This window comes from Pleurodeles waltl, chromosome 9, assembly GCF_031143425.1.
Source record: "Pleurodeles waltl isolate 20211129_DDA chromosome 9, aPleWal1.hap1.20221129, whole genome shotgun sequence".
NCBI lineage: Eukaryota > Metazoa > Chordata > Amphibia > Caudata > Salamandridae > Pleurodeles > Pleurodeles waltl.
Genome location: NC_090448.1, coordinates 1,179,358,411 through 1,179,386,228, shown reverse-complemented (window position 1 = coordinate 1,179,386,228; position 27,818 = coordinate 1,179,358,411). Strand labels below are relative to the sequence as shown.

Sequence of the window (27,818 nt, the reverse complement as noted above, 5' to 3'; positions counted from 1 at the left end):
GAGACAACTGGGGGCTAGATCACTAGCTCCAAGCCGCTGACCAATGGGTGCTGAGGCATAACCTTAAACTTAATTCTTGGAAAACAGATATCCTAACCTGTGGAGAATGCAAGCACTGCCAGCCTTCAACCGGCTGGGCACAGGTGCTAAGTGCGCGACGAGCAAGAGTGGCCAGTGAGAAACCTAGGAATGATCATAGACTGCAGCCAGCTCCTGGACCCTGTGTGACCCAAAGCACCTGAGGTGTCTTCTGCTCCATGCACAAGCCTGGTCTTTGTGCAATCTAGTGTTCTTGAGTAATTCCAGGCACCTGATGCCATTATCTTATATTACCTAAGCAAGGGGCCTGTGCCTGCAGACCCTGCAGTTTTTAGGAGGGGTTGCTAGGTAGTCACTTTGAAAGGGACAGAGGATGCCTGTGGATGCAGCTCAGGGCAGAATCCCAGGGATGCCTCAGTGCAAGGCCCCTTGTCTGGTCCTTCTTCTGTGTTTATAGCACAGTCTGCTCACAGTCCTTTCTTTGTTTCCAGCTCCCCGGTGGTGTTGCTAGTCCTTCTTCTGTGTTTATCACGCTGTTTACTGTCCCATTTTTGTTCCTAACTCCCTGGTGTGTTGCAAGTCCTTCTTCCGTGTTTGTCACATTGTTTACAGTCCTTCCTCTGTTTCCATTGTCTGGCGTGAGTGTGTCCAGTCCTTCGTCAGTGTCAGTCTTCCGCCCGGCGCCTTCGCTAGTCCTCTTTCTGTTTCCGGCGGAGGCGGTGCCCGGCCTCCGAGGGTGGTTTGTGGGGATACCCTATGTCCTCGCGCGAAGAGTGTGTCCGGTAGTGACGTCAGACGTGGGAGGCAGGACCCGGAAGTGCAGCCGCCATGGAGCCTGGGGTCCCGCTGCCCACCCTGAGCCGCCTCCTGCGGGACTCGGACCCCTACGAGCTGGAAGAGCCGAGCGACGAGGAGCGCGGCCAGAGCAGGTGGAGTGGGGGGCTGCGGGGAGGGGGCCTCGAGGAGGAGGCGGGGGGTACTGAGAGCCCCCCAGGGAGAGCAGACACCCGGGGAGAGCCCCATGCACACAGGGAGACCCGACACCCAGGGAGAGTCCACACCCAGGGAGAGGCCTTCACACGCTGTGAGGAGGGAGACTACTGAGAGTACACCCAGGGAGAGCCCCATGCACACCTACAGAGGAGGCAGGGTACTGTGAGTGCATCAGAGAGAGCCCCTACACCCAGGGGGACCCCACACCGAGAGAGAGCCCACACCCAGGGAGAGCCCTTCACACTCTGTGAGGAGGGAGACTACTGAGAGTACACCCAGGGAGAGCCCCTACACACCTACAGAGGAGGCAGGGTACTGTGAGTGCATCAGAGAGAGCCCCTACACCCAGGGGGAGCCCTTCACACTCTGTGAGGAGGGAGACTACTGAGAGTACACCTAGAGAGAGCCCCATGCACACCTACAGAGGAGGCAGGGTACTGTGAGTGCATCAGGGAGAGCCCCTACACCCAGGGGGAGCCCACTCCTAGAGAGAACCCACACCCAGGGAGAGCCCTTCACACGCTGTGAGGAGGGAGACTACTGAGAGTACACCTAGAGAGAGCCCCATGCACACCTACAGAGGAGGCAGGGTACTGTGAGTGCATCAGAGAGAGCCCCTACACCCAGGGGGACCCCACTCCTAGAGAGAGCCCACACCCAGGGAGAGCCCTTCACACTCTGTGAGGAGGGAGACTACTGAGAGTACACCTAGAGAGAGCCCCATGCACACCTACAGAGGAGGCAGGGTACTGTGAGTGCATCAGAGAGAGCCCCTACACCCAGGGGGACCCCACACCGAGAGAGAGCCCACACCCAGGGAGAGCCCCATGCACACCTACTGCGGAGGCAGGGTACTGTGAGTGCATCAGAGAGAGCCCCTACACCCAGGGGGAGCCCACTCCTAGAGAGAGCCCACACCCAGGGAGAGCCCTTCACACTCTGAGGAGGGAGACTACTGAGAGTACACCTAGAGAGAGCCCCATGCACACCTACAGAGGAGACAGGTACTGTGAGTGCATCAGAGAGAGCCCCTACACCCAGGGGGAGCCCACACCGAGAGAGAGCCCACACCCAGGGAGAGCCCCATGTACACCTACAGAGGAGGCAGGGTACTGTGAGTGCATCAGAGAGAGCCCCTACACCCAGGGGGAGCCCACTCCTAGAGAGAGCCCACACCCAGGGAGAGCCCCATGCACACCTACAGAGGAGGCAGGCTACTGTGAGTGCATCAGAGAGAGCCCCTACACCCAGGGGGACCCCACACCGAGAGAGAGCCCACACCCAGGGAGAGCCCCATGCACACCTACTGCGGAGGCAGGGTACTGTGAGTGCATCAGAGAGAGCCCCTACACCCAGGGGGAGCCCACTCCTAGAGAGAGCCCACACCCAGGGAGAGCCCCATGCACACCTACAGAGGAGGCAGGCTACTGTGAGTGCATCAGAGAGAGCCCCTACACCCAGGGGGACCCCACACCGAGAGAGAGCCCACACCCAGGGAGAGCCCTTCACACGCTGTGAGGAGGGAGACTACTGAGAGTACACCTAGAGAGAGCCCCTACACACCTACAGAGGAGGCAGGGTACTGTGAGTGCATCAGAGAGAGCCCCTACACCCAGGGGGACCCCACACCGAGAGGAGCCCACACCCAGGGAGAGCCCCATGCACACCTACAGAGGAGGCAGGCTACTGTGAGTGCATCAGAGAGAGCCCCTACACCCAGGGGGACCCCACACCGAGAGAGAGTCCACACCCAGGGAGAGCCCTTCACACTCTGTGAGGAGGGAGACTACTGAGAGTACACCCAGGGAGAGCCCCTACAGAGGAGACAGGGTACTGTGAGGGCATCAGAGAGAGCCCCTACACCCAGGGGGATCCCACTCCTAGAGAGAGCCCACACCCAGGGAGAGCCCTTCACACTCTGAGGAGGGAGACTACTGAGAGTACACCTAGAGAGAGCCCCATGCACACCTACAGAGGAGACAGGTACTGTGAGTGCATCAGAGAGAGCCCCTACACCCAGGGGGAGCCCACTCCTAGAGAGAGCCCACACCCAGGGAGAGGCCTTCACACTCTGTGAGGAGGGAGACTACTGAGAGTACACCTAGAGAGAGCCCCTACACACCTACAGAGGAGGCAGGGTACTGTGAGTGCATCAGAGAGAGCCCCTACACCCAGGGGGACCCCACACCGAGAGGAGCCCACACCCAGGGAGAGCCCCATGCACACCTACAGAGGAGGCAGGGTACTGTGAGTGCATCAGAGAGAGCCCCTACACCCAGGGGGACCCCACACCGAGAGAGAGCCCACACCCAGGGAGAGCCCCATGCACACCTACTGCGGAGGCAGGGTACTGTGAGTGCATCAGAGAGAGCCCCTACACCCAGGGGGAGCCCACTCCTAGAGAGAGCCCACACCCAGGGAGAGCCCTTCACACTCTGTGAGGAGGGAGACTACTGAGAGTACACCTAGAGAGAGCCCCATGCACACCTACAGAGGAGGCAGGCTACTGTGAGTGCATCAGGGGGAGCCCCTACACCCAGGGGGACCCCACTCCTAGAGAGAGCCCACACCCAGGGAGAGCCCTTCACACTCTGTGAGGAGGGAGACTACTGAGAGTACACCCAGGGAGAGCCCCTACACACCTACAGAGGAGGCAGGGTACTGTGAGTGCATCAGAGAGAGCCCCTACACCCAGGGAGAGCCCTTCACACTCTGTGAGGAGGGAGACTACTGAGAGTACACCTAGAGAGAGCCCCATGCACACCTACAGAGGAGGCAGGGTACTGTGAGTGCATCAGGGAGATCCCCTACACCCAGGGGGACCCCACACCGAGAGAGAGCCCACACCCAGGGAGAGCCCCATGCACACCTACTGCGGAGGCAGGGTACTGTGAGTGCATCAGAGAGAGCCCTTACACCCAGGGGGAGCCCACACCCAGGGAGAGCCCTTCACACGCTGTGAGGAGGGAGACTACTGAGAGTACACATAGAGAGAGCCCCTACACCCAGGGGGACCCCACACCGAGAGAGAGCCCACACCCAGGGAGAGCCCTTCACACTCTGTGAGGAGGGAGACTACCGAGAGTACACCCAGGGAGAGCCCCTACACACCTACAGAGGAGGCAGGGTACTGTGAGTGCATCAGGGAGATCCCTACACCCAGGGGGAGCCCACTCCTAGAGAGAGCCCACACCCAGGGAGAGCCCTTCACACTCTGTGAGGAGGGAGACTACTGAGAGTACACCCAGGGGGAGCCCCATGCACACCTACAGAGGAGGCAGGCTACTGTGAGTGCATCAGAGAGAGCCCCTACACCCAGGGGGACCCCACACCGAGAGAGAGCCCACACCCAGGGAGAGCCCTTCACACTCTGTGAGGAGGGAGACTACTGAGAGTACACCTAGAGAGAGCCCCTACACACCTACAGAGGAGGCAGGGTACTGTGAGTGCATCAGAGAGAGCCCCTACACCCAGGGGGACCCCACACCGAGAGGAGCCCACACCCAGGGAGAGCCCCATGCACACCTACTGCGGAGGCAGGGTACTGTGAGTGCATCAGAGAAAGCCCCTACACCCAGGGGGACCCCACACCGAGAGAGAGCCCACACCCAGGGAGAGCCCTTCACACGCTGTGAGGAGGGAGACTACTGAGAGTACACCTAGAGAGAGCCCCATGCACACCTACAGAGGAGGCATGGTACTGTGAGTGCATCAGAGAGAGCCCCTACACCCAGGGGGACCCCACTCCTAGAGAGAGCCCACACCCAGGGAGAGCCCTTCACACTCTGTGAGGAGGGAGACTACTGAGAGTACACCCAGGGAGAGCCCCTACACACCTACAGAGGAGGCAGGGTACTGTGAGTGCATCAGAGAGAGCCCCTACACCCAGGGGGACCCCACTCCTAGAGAGAGTCCACACCCAGGGAGAGCCCTTCACACTCTGTGAGGAGGGAGACTACTGAGAGTACACCCAGGGAGAGCCCCTACACACCTACAGAGGAGGCAGGGTACTGTGAGTGCACCAGAGAGAGCCCCTACACCCAGGGGGACCCCACACCGAGAGAGAGCCCACACCCAGGGAGAGCCCTTCACACTCTGTGAGGAGGGAGACTACTGAGAGTACACCCAGGGAGAGCCCCATGCACACCTACAGAGGAGGCAGGGTACTGTGAGGGCATCAGAGAGAGCCCTTACACCCAGGGGGAGCCCACTCCTAGAGAGAACCCACACCCAGGGAGAGCCCTTCACACTCTGTGAGGAGGGAGACTACTGAGAGTACACCCAGGGAGAGCCCCTACACACCTACAGAGGAGGCAGGGTACTGTGAGTGCATCAGAGAGAGCCCCTACACCCAGGGGGACCCCACACCGAGAGAGAGCCCACACCCAGGGAGAGCCCTTCACACTCTGTGAGGAGGGAGACTACTGAGAGTACACCCAGGGGGAGCCCCATGCACACCTACAGAGGAGGCAGGCTACTGTGAGTGCATCAGAGAGAGCCCCTACACCCAGGGGGACCCCACACCGAGAGAGAGCCCACACCCAGGGAGAGCCCCATGCACACCTACTGCGGAGGCAGGTACTGTGAGTGCATCAGAGAGAGCCCCTACACCCAGGGGGACCCCACTCCTAGAGAGAGCCCACACCCAGGGAGAGGCCTTCACACTCTGTGAGGAGGGAGACTACTGAGAGTACACCTAGAGAGAGCCCCATGCACACCTACAGAGGAGACAGGGTACTGTGAGTGCATCAGAGAGAGCCCCTACACCCAGGGGGAGCCCACTCCTAGAGAGACCCCACACCCAGGAAGAGCCCCATGCACACCTACTGCGGAGGCAGGGTACTGTGAGTGCATCAGAGAGAGCCCCTACACCCAGGGGGACCCCACACCGAGAGAGAGCCCACACCCAGGGAGAGCCCCATGCACACCTACTGCAGAGGCAGGGTACTGTGAGTGCATCAGAGAGAGCCCCTACACCCAGGGGGACCCCACTCCTAGAGAGAGTCCACACCCAGGGAGAGCCCTTCACACTCTGTGAGGAGGGAGACTACTGAGAGTACACCCAGGGAGAGCCCCTACACACCTACAGAGGAGACAGGGTACTGTGAGTGCATCAGGGAGAGCCCCTACACCCAGGGGGAGCCCACTCCTAGAGAGAACCCACACCCAGGGAGAGCCCTTCACACGCTGTGAGGAGGGAGACTACTGAGAGTACACCTAGAGAGAGCCCCATGCACACCTACAGAGGAGGCAGGGTACTGTGAGTGCATCAGAGAGAGCCCCTACACCCAGGGGGACCCCACACCGAGAGAGAGCCCACACCCAGGGAGAGCCCCATGCACACCTACTGCGGAGGCAGGGTACTGTGAGTGCATCAGGGGGAGCCCCTACACCCAGGGGGAGCCCACTCCTAGAGAGAGCCCACACCCAGGGAGAGCCCACACCCAGGGAGAGCCCTTCACACTCTGTGAGGAGGGAGACTACTGAGAGTACACCCAGGGAGAGCCCCATGCACACCTACAGAAGAGGCAGGGTACTGTGAGTGCATCAGAGAGAGCCCCTACACCCAGGGGGACCCCACACCGAGAGAGAGCCCACACCCAGGGAGAGCCCTTCACACTCTGTGAGGAGGGAGACTACTGAGAGTACACCCAGGGAGAGCCCCATGCACACCTACAGAGGAGGCAGGGTACTGTGAGTGCATCAGAGAGAGCCCCTACACCCAGGGGGAGCCCACTCCTAGAGAGAGCCCACACCCAGGGAGAGCCTTTCACACTCTGTGAGGAGGGAGACTACTGAGAGTACACCTAGAGAGAGCCCCATGCACACCTACAGAGGAGGCAGGGTACTGTGAGTGCATCAGAGAGAGCCCCTACACCCAGGGGGACCCCACACCGAGAGAGAGCCCACACCCAGGGAGAGCCCCATGCACACCTACTGCGGAGGCAGGGTACTGTGAGTGCATCAGAGAAAGCCCCTACACCCAGGGGGACCCCACACCGAGAGAGAGCCCACACCCAGGGAGAGCCCCATGCACACCTACTGCGGAGGCAGGGTACTGTGAGTGCATCAGGGAGATCCCTACACCCAGGGGGACCCCACACAGAGAGAGAGAGCCCACACCCAGGGAGAGCCCTTCACACTCTGTGAGGAGGGAGACTACTGAGAGTACACATAGAGAGAGCCCCAGGCACACCTACAGAGGAGGCAGGGTACTGTGAGTGCATCAGGGAGATCCCTACACCCAGGGGGACCCCACACCGAGAGAGAGCCCACACCCAGGGAGAGCCCTTCACACTCTGTGAGGAGGGAGACTACTGAGAGTACACATAGAGAGAGCCCCAGGCACACCTACAGAGGAGGCAGGCTACTGTGAGTGCATCAGAGAGAGCCCCTACACCCAGTGGGACCCCACTCCTAGAGAGAGTCCACACCCAGGGAGAGCCCTTCACACTCTGTGAGGAGGGAGACTACTGAGAGTACACCCAGGGAGAGCCCCTACACACCTACAGAGGAAACAGGGTACTGTGAGGGCATCAGGGGGAGCCCCTACACGCAGGCGGACCGCACACCCAGGGGGACCCGACACCTAGGGAGAACCCACCCCCAGGGAAAGCCCCTACACTGAACGTGGAGACAGAGGGGGACTATTGTGAGTAGATCATGGAGAGCCCACATACCCTGAGATACACCTACTGATAGAGCAGACGGATAGCACTGTGAGTCCCTTAAGGATAGCCGACACCTAGGGAGAGTCCCTACACACCCAGTGAGTAGGCAAAGAGAGAATACTATGCGTATATCAGGGAGAGCCCCTCCACATTCAGTAAGGAGGCAAAGGAAGAATACTGTGACTACATCAGTGCGAGCCCCTACACACTCATTGAGGAGGTAGAGTACTGTGAGTACATCATGGAGAGCCTGCACACATGGAGAGCCCCTAAATACCTACTAAGATAGAGAGAGAGTACTGAGAGCGCCTCACGGAGAGTTTACACCCAGGGGGAGTCCCTACACACGCATTGAGGCAGAGGGAGAATATGGCGGGTCTCCTAAGGAGAGCTAAGCAATACCGGCAGTTTTCAAGACATGAACTTTTTTCAGAATTGATACACCATTGGGACACCAGCACAGGCTCCCCAGCAACCCTGGCGCTGCTTTCATGCTAAAGCCAGCATGAAAGGAGCACCAGAATTGGTCTGAGTGACTCGGTCTGCCGCTCAGACACAGCCCCGGGGTCTGTGCCGTTTCTCCAGCCCCACTGTTAAACACAGTCGGGCTGGAGAAACCTTACACTGCATGTGTGTTTGGCTGGCCTGAGACAGCCAGCCAAACACACATGCACACTTAGCTGCCCCTCCAACAGCTGGCCGAGCCAGCAGATGAAAAATAAGAACATTTTAGAACTATTGTTTAATTTTTGATCTCCTTGCTCTAGGCCGGGCGGGGTGGGGGGGAGGGGCAGTGACGCGATGGAGCTGCCCCTGCAGATGATGGCCACCCTCAGTGGGTTGAGCGTAGAATGTGGCGGTAGACCAATGACCGCGACTAACCCCCGCTATAGTGTTTAGCCGGGTTAGCAATAAAGTGTTTTTTAACAGCAAAAACAAGCTGCTTCTTTTGTACAGAAAATCTTACATGCATCTGTGAGGACATACATTTTTTTTTACTGCGCTGTGAGGGTAAACTCCAATTTTAGCTTTGCACTGTCCTAGTAAACATGAATTAGAATTTATTACTACAGCTGCTCTAAATACCAGGTGTTGTTCAGCCACATTTATTTTCACTGCCATGGCCTGTCTGTCATGTTATAGTTTGGTGAACTTATCAGTTAAAACATAACATTTTAAACTCACTCTGAAATTCACCAGTTATAGTTTATGGAGATAACTAGAACCTATGCCACTACCATGCCCAGTGATGTAATTAATGATGTCATTGAAAATGTCTTGAGTGATGCTATCTGTGAGAAAGTAAGCAGAGCATGGTGGGGGCACGAGTTTTAGGTAGCTCACTAAAGTATCACGGGTGAATAGCAGTTAAAAAAAATATATATATTAAATGTCTCGTTTTAACTGACATGCTCAGCTAACTCTAACATGACTAACCTGCAGTTTTTTTTTTTAGTGAACTCAGATTTTTTTTGGGGTGTAAAGTATCATTCCCATACGTAACTATAACGTCACATAAACCTTTGTTTTATTTTCAGTGAATTCAAGTTTTTTTTATTTTAATTAAATAAAGTAAGATCTTACTGTCGTACCCTACTCCCCCAGGGCGACCAACCTACCGCATGGAGTTGGGCACAGGGTCTGGCCACAGGCCAGGGGCTGCAACCCACCCCGCCAAATGTCCCGTACCCTACCCACAAGTGCCAGAGGGGCAGGGTACCCCTACCCTGCCCGCTCATGGTATTTCTTAAACATTTTCAGTACTTGTGGACTGAATCCCTGTGTCCTGTAATGGACCAAATCAATGTGTCCTGTACTGGCTGGTGCAATTTGTTTCCGATATTGCGGCCCACCAATCAGAAAGCTGGCCTTGGCCTGGACTAATCTTGATCCGGCAGAAGTGAACTAACTGATGGGAGAAAGAACCTGCTCTGCCAATCACATTAATTTTTTTTTTTTAATTACTGGTCCCACAGGACTCTTGAGAAACCAACTGTCAATATACCTCTAATTTTTAACCTAAATGTTCTCCAAAACTACTGAATGGATTTAGAGCAAATCACAAAAAGCACACATTCTGGGTAAAGGTGTAGCTTTCTTCCAAATTTGGTGTAATTCTATTTAGCCGTTTATTTCTGTATCATTGTCTAATTTTCGCTATGGAAATTGTGTTTGGAGATCCCTGTCCTTTTTACTGGTTTCCCTCTCACGCTTGACAGATCACCCTCAAAATGCTGCAGGAAGGAGCTGAGGTTGCTGAACCTTTTTTTGGAATGTTTTGTGAAAATGTGTCTAATTGCGTCAAATTTATTAGCAAAATAAAAAAAAACTCTCTTCCTCTGCAAAGTCTGTCCTAACTATAAGTACACAGTGGCAACGCCATAGTGTAATATATTTATTTATTATATCTCACAGTTTGGGTGCTTTGTAGCAAGCTTCTTGTGAATCCATCAAGTGGGCGCCATTTCTCATTTTAATTCCTACAGGATTCTTTGCACTCTGATATGGATACATGGCTGAACAGAGTCAGAATATGTTTGGCATTAAGGTAGAACTTTACTCAGTGATTGTGTCTTTGTTGGTTTGGTGTAAACCCATTCACTAGTTTTGAAGATATTAAAATGTAACCTCTTCATAGACAACCAACCATCTTTTTAAACACTAGCAATGTCTGGAGCATTAATTTATGAACCCTCCACAGATTTGCAAATCAACTGAGAATTTGCAACTCCATAAAAAAAATTGCCACCCCATTGGACCAGGGGGCTTTTTTCTTCCTTCATGCATTGCCTGTTTGTGAATCCATCTCCTGGTTTCCAAATGGAATGTTCTGCTTGTCTGGTCATCACAAAATATTTCTGTTGCGGCTGCCATTACCCTACACGGTGCACTAAACGCTGTTTATGATAAAACGTGCATAAACCTTTCCTAGACCTCAGGCCCATAAATGGAAAAAAAATACTTTTGAGGGATTTGCTGATTCTTTGCTTGATTTGCAGATTGGTGACCTTCCAAGGGTCCCGCAGGTCCTCCTGAGCCTCAAGATTAGCAAAATCCAGCTTGGGTACTGCAAATCCTACAAAAAATGTAAAAACAAATATTCAGAGCACTAAAGCTGATCTTGACCAAAAGCCACACATCTAGGTTTGTGCACATGGCTGGATCTGAGCAGGGCCTGGCTTTGACCATGTGCTGTTGGGGTTGGCTGCCCGAAGTAGGAAAGGGCCAGGGCCTGGCTCTAGGGAAAGCCCTGGGGTCAACCCTCCTGCTGCAGATAGCTGAAGGTACTCTACAGCAGGAGTTCGCTGCCTACGGAGGGTTGGGCACAGCACCTGGCCTGAGGCCAGGCTCTCTAACAAGCTTCCACTGTTCACAGCTTAAGGTGATGTGCTGTGTTTTTTTGCCATTTACGGAGAGTTGGGCACAGTAGATAGCTCAAAGCAAGGCCCCATCCTTGCAGGTACATGGCTAAAGGTTGTGATAAGAGGGGTTGGCTGCCTGTGGTGGGATGGGCACAGCCTGGCTGGAGGCCAGGACCTGTGGTAAATACCCACTGTATAGGGCCAAAGACCATGTGCCGCAGGTTTTGGCCACCTGCGATGAATAGGCTAGAGGGCCAAGAAGTCAGGCCGTGCAGCTATTCTGGTTACATATGGCTATTAGCACTGGGGAAGCTGGCTGTTTGCAGAGGGTGGGGCTAGGGCCAGGAGGCCAACCAAGCTGTGGAAAGCCTTCAACCATGTGCAGCGAAGTTAGGCCACCCATGTGTTGATCGTCTGCCCGGGCCCACTGTCCAACCCCTTCTGCTCACTGTTAAAGAGCTGTGCTGGGGTGGTGGGGGGCTGGGTTAGTTGTCTGGGGAGGGCTGGGCACAGGGCCTGGCTCGAGATCTGGCACTGCAGCCAACCTGCCACTGCGCATTGCTAACGGCTATGCACAGCTCTGGATGGCTTGCTGCCAAACGTTGGGTTCAGAGAAATCACAGATATCGTATATGATATTAAAAAAAAAAAACCAAAAAAAAACAGTTCACTGAAAAAAGTTTAAAGTGAAGTTATGGTTAGCGGTGGCTGTAACACCTCACTGGATGTTAAAAAAAAAAATTAAAAAAAAGTAGAAATTGTCCTAAAAGACACAGTTAAAGTGCAATTATAGTTACAAATTAAAAACAGAAAAAAAAAATGAAATTAGCAAATTATGGTTAGGAGCTCAGTCAATAACTTGCACAGCAGCCATGTAAACCATTACTTTCACACCAAATGCAATGCCCATTGCTGTCACTGGCCTTAAATATACTAGAGTCGCCCCCTTGCACCTGGCCAGGAGATTACTTCCCCTTTGGGAATCTTTCAACTTTGAGTGAAAGCACTTTATAATTCTGTGCTTGATCTTCTGTGTTTGCAGCTCTGAGGATGAAGTGGATGTGCTTCTGCATGGCACGCCTGATCAGAAGAGGAAGCTGATCCGGGAATGTCTGACGGGTGAGAGTGAGTCCTCCAGTGATGATGAGTTTGAGAAAGAGATGGCGGCAGAGCTAAATTCCACCATGAAGGCTCTGGAGGGAAGCTGGAAGTCTCCAGGCACAGGTGAGTGTGCATGGCTTGTACAGACCTCTGAGTACTGGGGAGCAGATGTGGTTTTGTAGGCCCTTTTTAATTTCGGTTATTGGACTATGACCACTTATCAGATAATCAGGATTGTTAATGTCCTGTACATGTCATCCTCACCAATACCTCATGGAAGTCCACAACAGGCCCTTTTCGGCTTTCTGAGGCTATCTTTAAAGTATGGTCCTTAAACAACACATTCTTATTTCAGTACTGGTTTTGCCATGAATCTTCCATCTGCACATTAAACCTTTAGCCACCATCCTAAAACAGGCAGACATCTCATATAATCCCTACACTGGTGTGATTATGATTTATCTCAAAGCCACAATTTTAGAAAATATCCACTAACTTAGCTCCCCTATGTTAACCAAATTCTTGCCGACATCAAATCATGGCTGTTTGCAAATCACCTGAAGCTAAACCCTTTCAAGGCTGAATTCCTCCTCAACCACTCCCCGCGCCCCAGTGCATCTACCCAGATCCAAGAATGGCTAACCTCATTGAACATGCCAGACTGTAACCTCATTAAGTACTTCGAAGCTCTTGGGATCACCCTCAAGAGGAACCTGAATGTTAATTCTCAAGCGAGTAACATTATAAAGAGTGCCCAAGGCAAACAAAGTCCTAAAACACATTAAACCTTTCATTCTGGACTTGGAACTTAAACACATAGTGTAAACCCTAGTCATCGCTATGCCGGGCTACTGCAGCACCCTCCTTAAGGACTTTCCCAAGATGCACCTGGCTCCCATGCAGGCAGTCCTGAGCTCCTAGACTTATTTCCGGAGCAAGGAGTTTGAGTCACATGTCCTCCATGCTCATCGCTCCTATCTGCTACCTGTCATCTTCACAATTGCTTGTTTTACCCAAAGCCCAGCATAAGGGCACCACAGAATCTCTGGCCAAGAAACTCAAACCATCTGTTGGTTGCTGGCCCACACAATGTGAAACACTCTCCTGCTAGAACCACTGATATTTAAGAAGCAAAAGACTGTTTCATGCTCCTAGAGCGCTCCCTAAATATGAAACTCCATCCCACAGAGATCCAGATCATTCCTTTGTTTGAATCTTTTCAAAGAGATCTGAAAGCCCTCATGTTCCAGAGATACTTTGTGACCTTTAACATCTGAAAGACAGATTTTTCCGGAGATACCTTCTGAAGTAAGCCATACCCTCTTTGCTTATTTGGAGAGCTGAATCTTCCCCATCTTTGATCAACTCAGAAATCACGTCCCAGCTGTTGCTCACTGGTCTCTGTCAAAGATAGCTGTTTTCCTTTGATCCAAGCTCTTACCCCCTCTTTACTCATTGGGTAAGCTATTTCTTCAACAGACCACCATGGTTATAGGCTAAACCCCTGCTCCTCCTCTGTGAGCTTTTGGAATGGTGTATGTATTCATTTACCCTAGCTTTTTTGTAATAGCAGTTAATGTTAGCCATTAAGTTGGTCTTTATTGCTGTTCTATATGTGCTTTTGTTTATTGTGTTGTATGTAACTTGCACTGTCCTATTGTAAAGTGCTCTCTGTTGCTGTCATGCAAGGTACGGTGGGTAGACAACCATGAAGTAAATAAAATGAACTGCAGCCTCATGTCCTACCTCATCAGACCACCTAATTAGGTAGTATGGATACCCTCTTAGCCTTACTTGTCAACTGAGAGTGGGCGGCCATTTGTACCCAGGGACTAGAAGTTTACTCTGGTGGGGTGGTGTATTTCAGACCCATCGGCCCTAGTCAAGGTAGACCTATTTCAGACATCTGAGATGAATCCAGGTGTGAAGACCTTGTGCTCTTGTCTTAACCCCAGCAGGAGTTATTCGTAGCATACATGGGCACTTCCATCAGTTGTACCGATGCTGGATCTTATATGCACCAACACTGCTTTCTGTTCTTCCTACAGGGCCTTCCTCTGAGGCTGGGCCAGGATCTGGAGCAGAGCTGACTGAAGGTGGACAGCCTCAGTTCTACGATGAGGTTTACTTTGACTCTGACTCCGAGGATGAAGAACAAGGTAAATATACCTGAAGGTTTGTGAGGAGTATATGTGATGGCGAACACAGAAGAGCGTAAATGTGATTGGGACTATAGAACTGGCAAAGTATTGAGGGTAAATAGTGAGTGACAATCTTTCTATCAATCAGGATTGTATTTCTCGATGTTAAACCCATCCAAAGCTGAATTGTCTCACCCTCTTCCTGGGTTTCACCCTGACCCATTTAGTACTAGCTCTCCCTGTGATCTTGGTTGGCAATGTTTGTAGGGATGACCTCAGTGACACCTTATTTTCATGAATTGGTGCCTCACATTTAAACTTGACATTTCGAGGGTTTTACACTCCGACGAAGCACACGTAGGAAGGCCATGAACTTGTTAACATTTAGTGACTTCAGCTCTTCTCTGCACCCTCTAGACGTTTCTGGGCTTGGATGGCAGTACCGCAGCAGTGCCTTGTCTCCCTCAGGGCATTCTGTATTCTCATACGCCTCTGATAATAGGCTTACATCAATTCTGTATCAGCAGGTTTCCTCTTCCTTCCTCTAACAGATTAATTATTGCTGCCTAACCTAGTGAATCAACTCTAATTATCTTGCCCAAAGGGCCTGGATTTCCAGTGTTGCTGCGGGCACCAGGAGTAAAATCAACTGCTTGACGTACTGATTTCGCTAGTTGGGTGTTCCTACTTAGCATTCTGTTCTGAGAAGGCCTCATGCTCCTCCTTCCTGATTTCTACTCTTTACCTGGGCTTTGAAATCATCATGTCAGCATCTTCAGTTACTTAAATATTTGTGTATAAAAGTCAGTTGAACAACATTATGGTTACGAGCCCACAGTTTAAAACCACTGCGATTTCATAGTTATGGTTAGACTGCAGCCATAGCTCTTTTTTAGCATTGCTCAGATGACATCACAAAGACCACACCGGAGGCACAGCTTATCACATCAGTATTGACATCCCTGATAGCATCAGGGAAGCCACACAAGTGCGCTGGACTCGCACTTACCTTTGATGTCCCCGATTGCTGCTTTGGGTATATTCAGATCAGCTGTGCTTGGAGCTGTCTGGGTATGGCTTGGCATTATTTCCGAAGGGTCTTAGGCTTGGCATTATTTCCGATGGGTCTTGGGCTTGGCATTATTTCCGATGAGTCTTAGGCTTGGCATTATTTCCAAAGTGTCTTAGGCTTGGCATTATTTCCAAAGTGTCTTAGGCTTGGCATTATTTCCAAAGTGTCTTAGGCTTGGCATTATTTCCGAAGGGTCTTGGGCTTGGCATTATTTCCAAAGGGTCTTGGGCTTGGCATTATTTCCGAAGGGTCTTGGCATTATTTCCGATGGGTCTTGGGCTTGGCATTATTTCCGATGGGTCTTGGGCTTGGCATTATTTCCGATGGGTCTTGGGCTTGGCATTATTTCAGTTGGGTCTTGGGCTTGGCATTATTTCCGATGGGTCTTGGGCTTGGCATTATTTCCGATGGGTCTTGGGCTTGGCATTATTTCCGATGGGTCTTGGGCTTGGCATTATTTCCGATGGGTCTTGGCCTTGGCATTATTTCCGATGGGTCTTGGGCTTGGCATTATTTCCGATGGGTCTTGGCCTTGGCATTATTTCCGATGGGTCTTGGCCTTGGCATTATTTCCGATGGGTCTTGGGCTTGGCATTATTTCCGATGGGTCTTGGGCTTGGCATTATTTCCGATGGGTCTTGGGCTTGGCATTATTTCCGATGGGTCTTGGGCTTGGCATTATTTCCGATGGATCTTGGGCTTGGCATTATTTCCGATGGGTCTTGGGCTTGGCATTATTTCCAAAGTGTCTTAGGCTTGGCATTATTTCCAAAGTGTCTTAGGCTTGGCATTATTTCCAAAGTGTCTTAGGCTTGGCATTATTTCCAAAGTGTCTGTGGCTTGGCATTATTTCCAAAGTGTCTGTGGCTTGGCATTATTTCCAAAGTGTCTGTGGCTTGGCATTATTTCCAAAGTGTCTGTGGCTTGGCATTATTTCCGAAGTGTCTGTGGCTTGGCATTATTTCCAATGGGTCTTGGGCTTGGCATTATTTCCAATGGGTCTTGGGCTTGGCATTATTTCCAATGGGTCTTGGGCTTGGCATTATTTCCAATGGGTCTTGGGCTTGGCATTATTTCCAATGGGTCTTGGGCTTGGCATTATTTCCGATGGGTCTTGGGCTTGGCATTATTTCCGATGGGTCTTGGGCTTGGCATTATTTCCGATGGGTCTTGGGCTTGGCATTATTTCCGATGGGTCTTGGGCTTGGCATTATTTCCGATGGGTCTTGGGCTTGGCATTATTTCCAAAGTGTCTTAGGCTTGGCATTATTTCCAAAGTGTCTTAGGCTTGGCATTATTTCCAAAGTGTCTTAGGCTTGGCATTATTTCCAAAGTGTCTTAGGCTTGGCATTATTTCCAAAGTGTCTTAGGCTTGGCATTATTTCCAAAGTGTCTTAGGCTTGGCATTATTTCCGAAGTGTCTGTGGCTTGGCATTATTTCCGAAGTGTCTGTGGCTTGGCATTATTTCCGAAGTGTCTGTGGCTTGGCATTATTTCCGAAGGGTCTGTGGCTTGGCATTATTTCCGAAGGGTCTGTGGCTTGGCATTATTTCCGAAGGGTCTGTGGCTTGGCATTATTTCCGAAGGGTCTTGGGCTTGGCATTCTTTCCGAAGGGTCTTGGGCTTGGCATTCTTTCCGAAGGGTCTTGGGCTTGGCATTCTTTCCGAAGGGTCTTGGGCTTGGCATTCTTTCCGAAGGGTCTTGGGCTTGGCATTCTTTCCGAAGGGTCTTGGGCTTGGCATTCTTTCCGAAGGGTCTTGGGCTTGGCATTCTTTCCGAAGGGTCTTGGGCTTGGCATTCTTTCCGAAGGGTCTTGGGCTTGGCATTCTTTCCGAAGGGTCTTGGGCTTGGCATTCTTTCCGAAGGGTCTTGGGCTTGGCATTCTTTCCGAAGGGTCTTGGGCTTGGCATTCTTTCCGAAGGGTCTTGGGCTTGGCATTCTTTCCGAAGGGTCTTGGGCTTGGCATTCTTTCCGAAGGGTCTTGGGCTTGGCATCATTTCCGAAGGGTCTTGGGCTTGGCATCATTTCCGAAGGGTCTTGGGCTTGGCATTGTTTCCAATGGGTCTTGGGCTTGGCATTGTTTCCAATGGGTCTTGGGCTTGGCATTGTTTCCAATGGGTCTTGGGCTTGGCATTGTTTCCAATGGGTCTTGGGCTTGGCATTGTTTCCAATGGGTCTTGGGCTTGGCATTATTTCCAATGGGTCTTGGGCTTGGCATTATTTCCAATGGGTCTTGGGCTTGGCATTATTTCCAATGGGTCTTGGGCTTGGCATTATTTCCAATGGGTCTTGGGCTTGGCATTATTTCCAATGGGTCTTGGGCTTGGCATTATTTCCAATGGGTCTTGGGCTTGGCATTATTTCCAATGGGTCTTGGGCTTGGCATTATTTCCAATGGGTCTTGGGCTTGGCATTATTTCCAATGGGTCTTGGGCTTGGCATTATTTCCAATGGGTCTTAGGCTTGACATTATTTCCAATGGGTCTTAGGATTGCTGACTGGGATATGGAAAGAGGGTAGGCTAGGACCACAGACTTGATGATAGTACAGTGATGCAAGATGTGGATTAGTATACATGCCTGTGATCTAAGAGGACTCTTACCTCAATGTGAGTTTGTCAGATTCAGGAGCCCTGGCAGATGTACTTTTGGATTGGTTGAAAAGCTTTGTTGGACTGTTTCAAGATCCTGCCCCTAGAGAGTCAGGCATGCATGAGACTGCTGTGGGCTGTCCTGCTATCACCCCTGTTATTTCATACAAAGGTATGTGTTAAAAAGCAAGTAAACTGCACAGATGAGACATGGGTGCTCCGTTGTGTTTGAGTGAGAGAAAGAGGGAAGAAGAGCACAAACAACTGCTGCCTGTCCAATGATCTCGCCTCCCCACCTCAGATTCCAGGGCGCTAACCGAATGCTGGCTGCACTCCAGAAAGACAAGGGCAGCAAGCCAGAGAACAGGAAGGACCGAGCAGTATACTGCATCAATTTGCTTATAGTGCTCATCTTCATTTCACTCTGGAGACAAGAGATTATTTTTTGTTTTGAATTGTGTATGTAAAAGAAAAAAATAGTTTTACATACAATCTGAGGGTGCAGGACTCAAGCTTCAGCCAGGTCATGTAGCTGAGCCCAGCTTCTACTTCCAGTTCTCCACTGTAGTCAACCTTTGCACTGTCTGTTGCTCTGTGGGTGCAGCTGATTAATTCTTTTTGCAAAATATGGCCAATTTTAGATCCCCTCTATACCCTCTGCCCAAGTACAGGTTCTGTGCCAATTTACCAACTTGAGATAGGAAACTGGGTGGACTGTAGCCCACAAATCCCCTTCACGTTACATGGAGATGGGGGGGGCAAGGGACGGTAGAAAGGAACACGTTGAGGTGAACAACATTTAAAAGCTGGTTATAAGTCACATAGAGGGTCATTACAACATTGGCGGGCGGCAAGCGCCACCCGCCAAGTTGTAACCACCGGGCGGCCGCCAATGCAGCCACACTCACGCGGTGCCCATTTTGACATCCCCGCTGGACCGGCGGGGATGTGGGCCGCAACATGGAGCCGGTTCCAAATGGAGCCGGCGGTGTTGCGGCCGTGCGACGGGTGCAGTTGCACCTGTCGCGCTTTTGTCAGGAAAAGGCTGACGGTCGGGGGCTCGTAATCCCCTGCAAGCAGCGCTGCCCTGGCGGATTACTACCGCCGGGGCCATTGTGGCGGAAAACCGCCGGCCCCAGCGGTCGTAAACCGCCGGCGCTTCCGCCGCGGTCGTAATCCCCCAGGAAGCACCGCCAGCCTGTTGGTGGTGCTTCCGTCATTTTAGCCCTGGCTGTCTCGTACCGCCAGGGTCAAAATGACCCCATAGCCTCTTCACATATGGCAGTAAGAAAACAAGTGAGGTCGACATTGAAAGTGATGCTCCTTGTGGGCCACTGAGAACCTTGTTTACTCACCACACAGGTAAGATCTGAAGAGGTACACCTTGAAGCCTTCTCTAAAACTCAGGATGTCTCGGCTGCATTTAAGGTTAAGAGGTGTAGGGAGTTCCAGAAAGTGGGTGCCGCTCCACAAAATGATTCCTTCAGTGCTAAACAGACTTTAATTTAGGTGTTTCTGAAGTTCAGTAGGTCTTGCTTCTAGATAGTCTTATTCTAGATAGTCTTATTCCTCCGGACAGCGTGAGGAGGTTGGCCGAGTATGTAGGTCTGTTGTAGTGCAAGGCTTTGAAGGTGATGCAGCTTAATTGGAGCTTGCTACACTCATCAAGAGGTAGCCATTTGAAGTCTCTCAGAATCAGGAATATATGGTAGAATATTTTTTTTTTTTACAAGATAAGCCTTTTCCGTGGAATGGAAGATGGCTTTGACTGGAGCCAATGTTGATGTGGCAGTTCCTGCTTGCGTGGCATGATAAAGATGATTCTTGAGATATTCAAGGGGGTGACCTGCTATTAGCTGGTAATAATAGGGGAGAAGATGTTTGATTTTCTTAAGATGGTTGTAGGAAAGTAGTTTATCGTGGTGTGGTTGTGACTATCTCCATCAGGTCCAGTTAGTTTTTTTTTCACAAATCCTTTAGCTCCGTCCTGGGTATCTGTGGTACGGAGCAGTCAGGCTTAGTCAAAGGAACAAGTGTAACGCATTTCGAGGTATCAAAACGACGCAACATAATAAAAATCCAACAATAATTTATAAAAATAGTATATTTTTATCTTAAATTAGATACCAAAACAACAACAGTCTATCAAGAGGAACCAGAGGAATGAGTTTTAAATGTAAGTAAATTCTTTGAAGTTACAACAAACCTTTGTAATCGATGTCACGGTTCCTGAGCCAATGGGCTAGCACCACGACTACAACTCCTTTCGTGGACTGGCCACACCGGGTTAAACGCCTGTCACAGGGACCGCATAAGTCCAGGGAGACGGTTATCTCTCTGTCCAGCATTCTCAGTTGTCACAGAAGATTTCACCAGGATCGCAGTTGCAGCCAAGAAGTGGTCCTGATGCTGGAGATGCAGGATGCTGAGAAGAAGCTAAGGATGCTGAAGATGCTGGAGCTGCTGAAGAGATGTCGTGAGTGCTCTTGGGGCTACCCCAGGATCCATGAACTTCAGGGGTCATCTCTGGCCTCAGAACTCGTTCTCCCACAATGCCCCAGTGAAGTCCAGTTGCCTCTGATCAACTGGTCTCTGGTTAAAGCAGTCTTCACCAGTTTCTTGCAGGAGGAATGAGCATGGGTCCCACAGGCTTTTGGATCCTTCTGGCATGTGAGGACTCAGTCTCTTAGCAGGGACTTAGGCATCCAGCAGCGGGCCAGTGATCTTGGGCGCATGGGCTCTCACAAGTGCAGGCTTCCTTCATTTGTTGTTATCCTGAGGCTGGCTGTGGTGGGGCTATCTTCCTAGCCCTTGGAGTCACTTCTGTTCTGTAACAAGTGGATCTTTTTACCACGAGTAGCCGCTGCAGGGACAGGCCTCTTTGCAAGTCCCTCAGGTTCATCAGGTGCAGCCCAATCTTTGTTAGGCCCTGGGAGCAGCAGGGTAATATTCCTTCCGTTGCGGGCACAAGTGGCGCTTTTCTTCCAGAAGTGGGCACAGCAGCTGCCGTCTTCTTTGCCATTCTCTTGAGTTCAGGAGGTGCAGTCCTTCCTTGGTGCTGTTTCTTTTTGCCAGTCCAACATTGATCAGTGGGCCTGGGATGTCGTTTTTATGCCACGTTCTCGTTTTACAAAAACAGCAAGGTGATGGATGGAATGCTTGAATTAATCTCGGCCACTGGCAATTGCTCGGGGCTGCATCCCGGTCCATCGTTTTTCCTCAGTTTGGTCCCAGCTATATACAAATCAGTATTGACCCTGCTCCTCATGGGAACAGTCTATCCCGAACTGGCAGGCCAGGTCCTTCCGGAACCAGAACATAAGCAATCTAGGACAGGTTACGCCCTAGTTAAGGCTCTTCAGCCAGGTATAGCTTGGCTCCAGTGGCACAGTGAGCCCAGGACCCATGTCTGGGCATGCCCAAGCTAGATTTCTCCACAACAGGCGGGCAGCTTTCATGCACTCTTTCCTTCTTCCCAAGTTCAATTGTTTGTTCTGAAAATGCTATCAGGCGTTCTATAGAAACAACTTGAAAACTCTGAAGAGTGCCTTTCTTTTCTGCATGTCTTTCCACTTTCGGATGTGGAGTGAGGGAGCTAACAATGAGTGGTTTACCTCATGAAGACGAGACTCTCTCAAACGATACCCTGCCCCCTGATGTTGTGTAAGATTTGTGTCCTCCGCATCTATAGTATCGCTCGTATTGATTCTCGGACCTCTGTAACTCAAGACCCTGTATGATTTGTGTCTTCTTTATTCATTCCTTCACATACCTGCCCAATTCACCCTATGTTCTGGGTCGTTATTGCCTTTTGGATTCCTTCCTCTGTTGTTCCAGCTGCTTGTTTATTTTTAATTTCTTTGAGTCTTCATAAAATCAGTCATACAAAAAGTGCTTCATTTATTGCATGTCTTGCTCAGAACACATTTTCCTTTTCCTGCCTCCCTCCACTCATAGGCCCCCAATTGTTTCAGCTGCTTGTTTTCTCTCTGCAGCTTATATTTCTACCTGATTGTTGTCCTCCATCAGTCTTGTTGCTTTATTGCCCTTTGCACTCTAAGTTCACTTCTTTTCTGGATCTTTAAAGTTTGAACAATTTCTGCTCTTCACACTAAGGTTCCTTAGGATTTGTTTTCAGTATTAATGCAGTCGCTTTTTTGCCTCTCTGTCTTGGTTTTCTGTGTGGAATTCTGATGTGCTGCGTATCATTCTCCTTGCTCACACCCAGGTCAGACGAAGAACAAGAAAAGACGAAAGCACAAGCATCGAATCCTTACCAACGATGAGCTCTTGTACGACCCCAAAATGGATGATCGGGACCAAGCTTGGGTGGATGCAAAGAGGAGAGGGTGAGAGGCACTAACTGGTTCAAATAAGAGTGTTTTTCATTCAGCCCTGGCTTTCAGTGATTTGACTTGATAAAATGGAAGCAGAACTTTTGTATTTTTTTGTTTTATTTAGTGCTTTTAGTCAAAACTCTTTGCTCCTTCAATCTGCAACAGTGCAGATGGAAGGGCCAGAAGAGAAGGGGGGGCATGGCACTGACATTCGGTAACAAGCCACTGCAGAAGCTTAAATGGTGATGTGTTATCAGTGCTGAAGGGTTTTCTGTTCTGTAGGTAATGATTATTTCTCACAGTGTATTTGAATGTCCCATTAATAGGTACACTAGCTCAAGAAGACAATTTCCTGGACAGTCACAGCTTCAGCCTGAGACTCTTCCCAGCAGTGACGCCATCTTGAATTGTCCCGCCTGCATGACTACACTCTGCCTGGACTGCCAGAGGTGACATTTGCTAATGTGGCTCGTATGTGTGCCTGCTGTTGGAACCGGTGCAGACTATTCACTATGTGGTATCATTTACAACTAACATGGTTTGAGTTTTCCTGAGTACATAGTGTCAGTGAGAAGAGGGAGCCTGCTAATAAACTGCAGCAGCTGCATAAACTCAGAATGTAGTTTTAAGCAAGGATTGCTGTTTGCCCGCTTGTTGTGGGTACTTTTTCAGTCATCCATGGATGATTTTATCTTCAGGCCACTTGTCAGGCTTGGCTTTCACCAACCCTCAGATGCACCACCTTTTGACCCCCCTATTCCTTATGTGCACAATTCTTTTCCCCACCACACACCCTTGCCATTCGTCAAGGTCTTTGACCTGAACACGTTTTCTATCATCCCACGGTTAGCTTTGTAGAGGTCCAACCCTTACCATTCCCTCAGCCATGGCTTTGCCTTTGTGTGCTGCTTCCTCCCTTGCCATGCACTTGTGTTCACGTCTTGCCTCTGCTCTAAGGCATTGCTGCTTTCTCTCCTTTCCCCCAATTGTTGTAACCTTCTGCTTGATTGCATTCTTAAACGTAGCCCCTGCGTCCCCCCACTCTTGAGTGTGATCACCTGAAAGCGTTGGGTTGTGTACAGTTACTCCCTTTGCTGCCCCGCTTTGGACATGACCAACTCCTTATACCTATTTGTGTCCCTGGTTTTGCCCCCTAAATTCATCCTTCAACATGGTCCGGTTCCTCACTCCACCTACAATTAACACCTCTTTTCTATGTTGTCTAGGTGATTTGTCTAGGCTTTTGGAAGATCCCCCCTACAGACTGATGGCATTTCCCTTCCATTATGGCAAAACTTAGGGACTGAGCACGTAGCACTCATCCTCTTGCTGTTAGATATGTCTTGCTTTATTTCAGTCATTTGACACCCTCTATGACTCTCCTCTCCATGTAGATGTTTTTTTTTAAGGGGAGTTTTGTTATTACACTGTCTTAGAGGTTTTCTTATTACTAGAAATCTCACAGATTACTTTTGTGGGAAGGAGTTTGGTGCTTTTCAACACCTCCAGCAAACCCTGGGGTTAGAAGAGTTGCACTGTTTAAATACTTGTTGAGCCCTCCTAGGGGGAGTTGTAGATTATTTTGATAATTGTAATTATCTACATACCTGTAGTTTTGTAACTATATGCTTTCTGGTAAACCGTGTCAGTAGAGTAGGGCTGGTTGTCTATGGTGACAAGCCAGTAACAAAGGCTATAGATTTGTTCATTGGAAAGAGTTACGTTAGATGCTGTAGGTGTGATCTATTTAGTATGAACGTTTACAGCAAAGGCATTAGGCCTGACTTATTGTGAAAAGCATGTTTTAAAGCCAGTAGTCCTTCAAGGGTAGATTGACATTACACTGTGGTAAATGCTAAATACAGGTGTCTTGTTGCATGGTATCTCATGGTTTACTGAAGTGAGCAAGGGGTTTGGAGTTTGTGTCAAATACCTCTTCAGTACTGTTTGTTGTGTTTGCAAACTGAATTTAGTAAAAATCTTTAATCACAGATTGTACAGAGGGGCTTCCCTGCCATCTGCCTGACATTGACGCTCACAGAGAAAAGGTAGCACACACATTTGGACCCACATTTCAGAAGCTTCTAGAAATAATTGAATGTCCTGAAGTTTCACTTTAACAGGCAAGTGATAGAATGTGTTAATGGGAGACAGAAACAGAGAACAAGCTGCCTTTAAAAGTAGCTGTACTTGAGCAAGGGTCATAATTGAAAGTAAAATTTTAAAATCAAACTTTCTGGTGACAAATATATTCCTTGCTTCTGCTGTTAAACAAAAACTTCCAGTTAGTACATTTAGTGATGTCAAGAAGAGATGTCTGTTACAGGTTACACTATTAAAGCTTTATGCTAAGCATTTTACATGGTTCTCTTTGATTGCCTCCTCTGACAACTCTGAGGGTGTAAGATCTGCACTGTAATAATCTGTTTAACTCCTTTTAAAATGGATTGTTTATTATTTAGCCAAAGTAATGATTCACGTATTTTGTTATTTTATACCTAATGTTTAGTTGTGTGTGAATTCATTTTTTAAGTCTTGCCTGGCAGCTTTTTGCCAGCTTCTTGTAATAAAGCAAAAATACATGTATAGCAAGCATGCAAATGGGGATTTGGGGGTCAGCCCTTTTCAAACTGTGCTTTTTTCCAGTGTCTTTAACATTCTTCCTACTGTCAGGACAGTATAAAGTATGGGGCAGTGAGATAGCCTACTTCAGCCATTAGCCCTGTGGCCCAGTGAGTATGGGATTTTACCTGGCCAAATGTGCACACCCGCCTGAAAAAGAGTGTTTCTGTGTCCAGGCTGATTTAGTGCCGGGTAGCTCTCCGACTAATACTGCTACTTCATCTGTAATGTGCCATATCCACTGCTTCTAAACGAAGTGGCTATCTTTGAAAGTTATTGTTAAAAGTCTGTTGTTGTTTACTTAGTGGACTTCTTGGAATGGCATTGCGCACAGCGCAGCATTGTTTTTCTTTTCCAAGATGGCTGACACATTGCTTCTAAATGTGGTGACCATATTTGAACATTTAGACGGCTGCATTTGTGTTATTTAGGTTTTATTGCAGACCTGCTGACATACAAATCTTTCACCTGTGAGAAAGGGGTCAGGCTCGGAGGTTGTGCAGGGCTTTCAGCTCATCACTACCTGTGAGCCCTGGAGGGGCACTCGCAATAAGGCAGAGCTTGGGGCCGTCTTTGAGTAAGAGACTTCTCCTGCTCTCATCACAATACAGAAACACAGACTTGTACCCAGCTCCCATTTCTTTAAGAGGATGCAACATGTTAATGGACTTGAAGGGTGCAGAAATTCCAACATAAACTGACAACCTACTGTGTGTAGGAGTCTGCACCTCAGTGTGATATCTACTATTCATCAGGTGACATACTGTGGCTAAATGTGTGTTGGCTGTTATTGCAAATATATTTAGGCTGTAGCATTTTTCCTTTTAGGCCATGACATTATTCATTCTTTCTACTCACATTCTTTTCATTCATCTTGCATTTTCTCATGTAGTCTGTTGTGAACAGGTGAGTGGATGTATGCAAGGATGGGGCATTGGGTGGATGAATGGATGGATGGATAAGTGCACAAACTGAGTTACTTAGTGCCTAAAGTCACTATTGACTGAAGAATCATATTTGTTTGCAAGACAGACCTGTGTTGCCAATGATTGTTTCTCTTCCCATAGGCACGAATCCTACAGAACTCAGTACCGAGCCATGTTTGTGATGAATTGCACCATCAACAAAGAGGAAGTCCTAAAATACCAAGACGCCTTGGACCGACGGAAGCGGCGCAGGCCAAAAAAGAAGAGCGTGGCAGAGACCCCTGAGAAACCAGCAGAGCAGGAGATCTATCACCCCGTAAAGTGTTCAGAGTGCTCCACCGAAGTAGCTGTCTATGATAAGGAGGAGGTCTATCATTTCTTCAATGTGATTGCAAGCCACTGTTAGAGTGGAGCAGTCTGCTGGGAGAAGGGCTCGGCAGTTCCATGGACCTTATGCACTTCCCCCTGTTAATATTGTAAAAAGTCTGCGTTGCTCTACTTGGAGACTTCTTTATGTGGCATTGAGTTGGGAGCTTTGTTCGCCATTTTGTGACCCAAGGAGGACTGTTGAAACTATGTATAACCCACACCCAGAGATGAAATGCCCTCAGCTCTTATTCTACTGCAGAGGAGTGGGACTGACAAAGGGTTTTTGCTGCAGGACATGGTGCTTTTGTAATGGGTCAACAGCTGGAGACTGATGCCAGGAATACAGTCCTTTTTACTGGTTTGGTCTTGCCACAGGTTGTCGGTGTTTCCATCCAGTGAATCCAGGCACACCAAGAAAAGTGTACGCCACAGTGAACAGAAGCTCTCCTTCTGCCTGCAATTAAATATGTTTTATAGTCCTACAAAAGTCAGTGTGTATTAATTGTGTGAGAATTCTCTCTGTGTGCACATATAAAGCAGAGACATACACTCCTAAAGAGGTATCTTGGGGCTATAAAAGTACTATTGCATAAAATCAATTGGCAGCTAAACATCTTCATCTTCACCTATTTTAAGCTTTTACCTCAATTTCGGCATAGTTTCCAGAGGGTAGCACCTTGAGGTTTGAAATGTCTTCCACCCCAAATGGACAACTTATATTTGGGTACTGCTAAATGTCTGTGAAAAGCGCAATAAAGTTTTAAGGCACACAGGTAGCAAAGGAGGTTGGTTTGGTCCGTACTGCCGATTTTATGTACCAGGCAGAGAGACTTAAAAATAATCCTCTTTTTAATGACATGCCAAAGAGGTGTTCTAAGACATGGAGATATTTGCAGAAGCCAAAGGTGGTCTTGTTCGCAGCATTTTTAAGATGCTGAAGTCTGATAATGTTTTTGCAGAACTTCCGGGAAAAGTGGTGCTGCAATAATCCATGCACAACTGTACAGAGGCATTGATGATGGTCACCCTTGTGGCCCATAGATAAGAAAGGGAAAATGCACCCACAGGTTTGCAACAGTGTAGGAAGTTGGCTCTGTATGTGCTATTTCAAAGTAAGGAATAGCATGCACAGAGTCCAAGGGTTCCCCTTAGAGGTAAAATAGTGGTAAAAAGAGATAATACTAATGCTCTATTTTGTGGTAGTGTGGTCGAGCAGTAGGCTTATCCAAGGAGTAGTGTTAAGCATTTGTTGTAATAAATGAGGTACACACACTCAGAGACAAATCCAGCCAATAGGTTTTGTTATAGGAAAATATATTTTCTTAGTTTATTTTAAGAACCACAGGTTCAAATTTTACATGTAATAGCTCTTTTGAAAGGTATTGCAGGTAAGTACTCTAGGAACTTTGAATCATTACTTTAGCATGTATACTTCTTACATAAAACACAATAAGCTGTTTTAAAAGTGGACACAGTGCAATTTTCACAGTTCCTGGGTGAGGTAAGTTATTGTTAGTTTTCACAGGTAAGTAAGTCACTTACAGGTTTGAGTTTTTGGTCCAAGGTAGCCCACCGTTGGGGGTTCAGAGCAACC

General features: G+C 49.4%; 1 protein-coding gene across 1 annotated transcript; it reads left to right on the top strand.

Moving 5' to 3' along the window:
- The first annotated feature begins 762 nt into the window (after positions 1–762).
- On the top strand, positions 763–26,711 carry EAPP (E2F associated phosphoprotein). Its single transcript, XM_069209105.1, has 6 exons — positions 763–968; positions 12,108–12,289; positions 14,215–14,325; positions 22,199–22,319; positions 22,634–22,756; positions 25,997–26,711. Exons 1-6 carry the CDS (start codon positions 868–870, stop codon positions 26,259–26,261), a joined length of 903 nt encoding a protein of 300 aa, XP_069065206.1. The 5' UTR covers positions 763–867; the 3' UTR covers positions 26,262–26,711.
- Positions 26,712–27,818: the final 1,107 nt, after the last annotated feature.

Excerpts from the sequence above, each read along its gene's own strand:
- EAPP (XM_069209105.1), top strand. The coding sequence starts at position 868 with ATGGAGCCTGGGGTCCCGCTGCCCACCCTGAGCCGCCTCCTGCGGGAC. Across the intron at positions 14,326-22,198 it reads CTCCGAGGATGAAGAACAAG|GTCAGACGAAGAACAAGAAA; the intron begins GTAAATATACCT and ends GCTCACACCCAG. Across the intron at positions 22,320-22,633 it reads GTGGATGCAAAGAGGAGAGG|GTACACTAGCTCAAGAAGAC; the intron begins GTGAGAGGCACT and ends TCCCATTAATAG.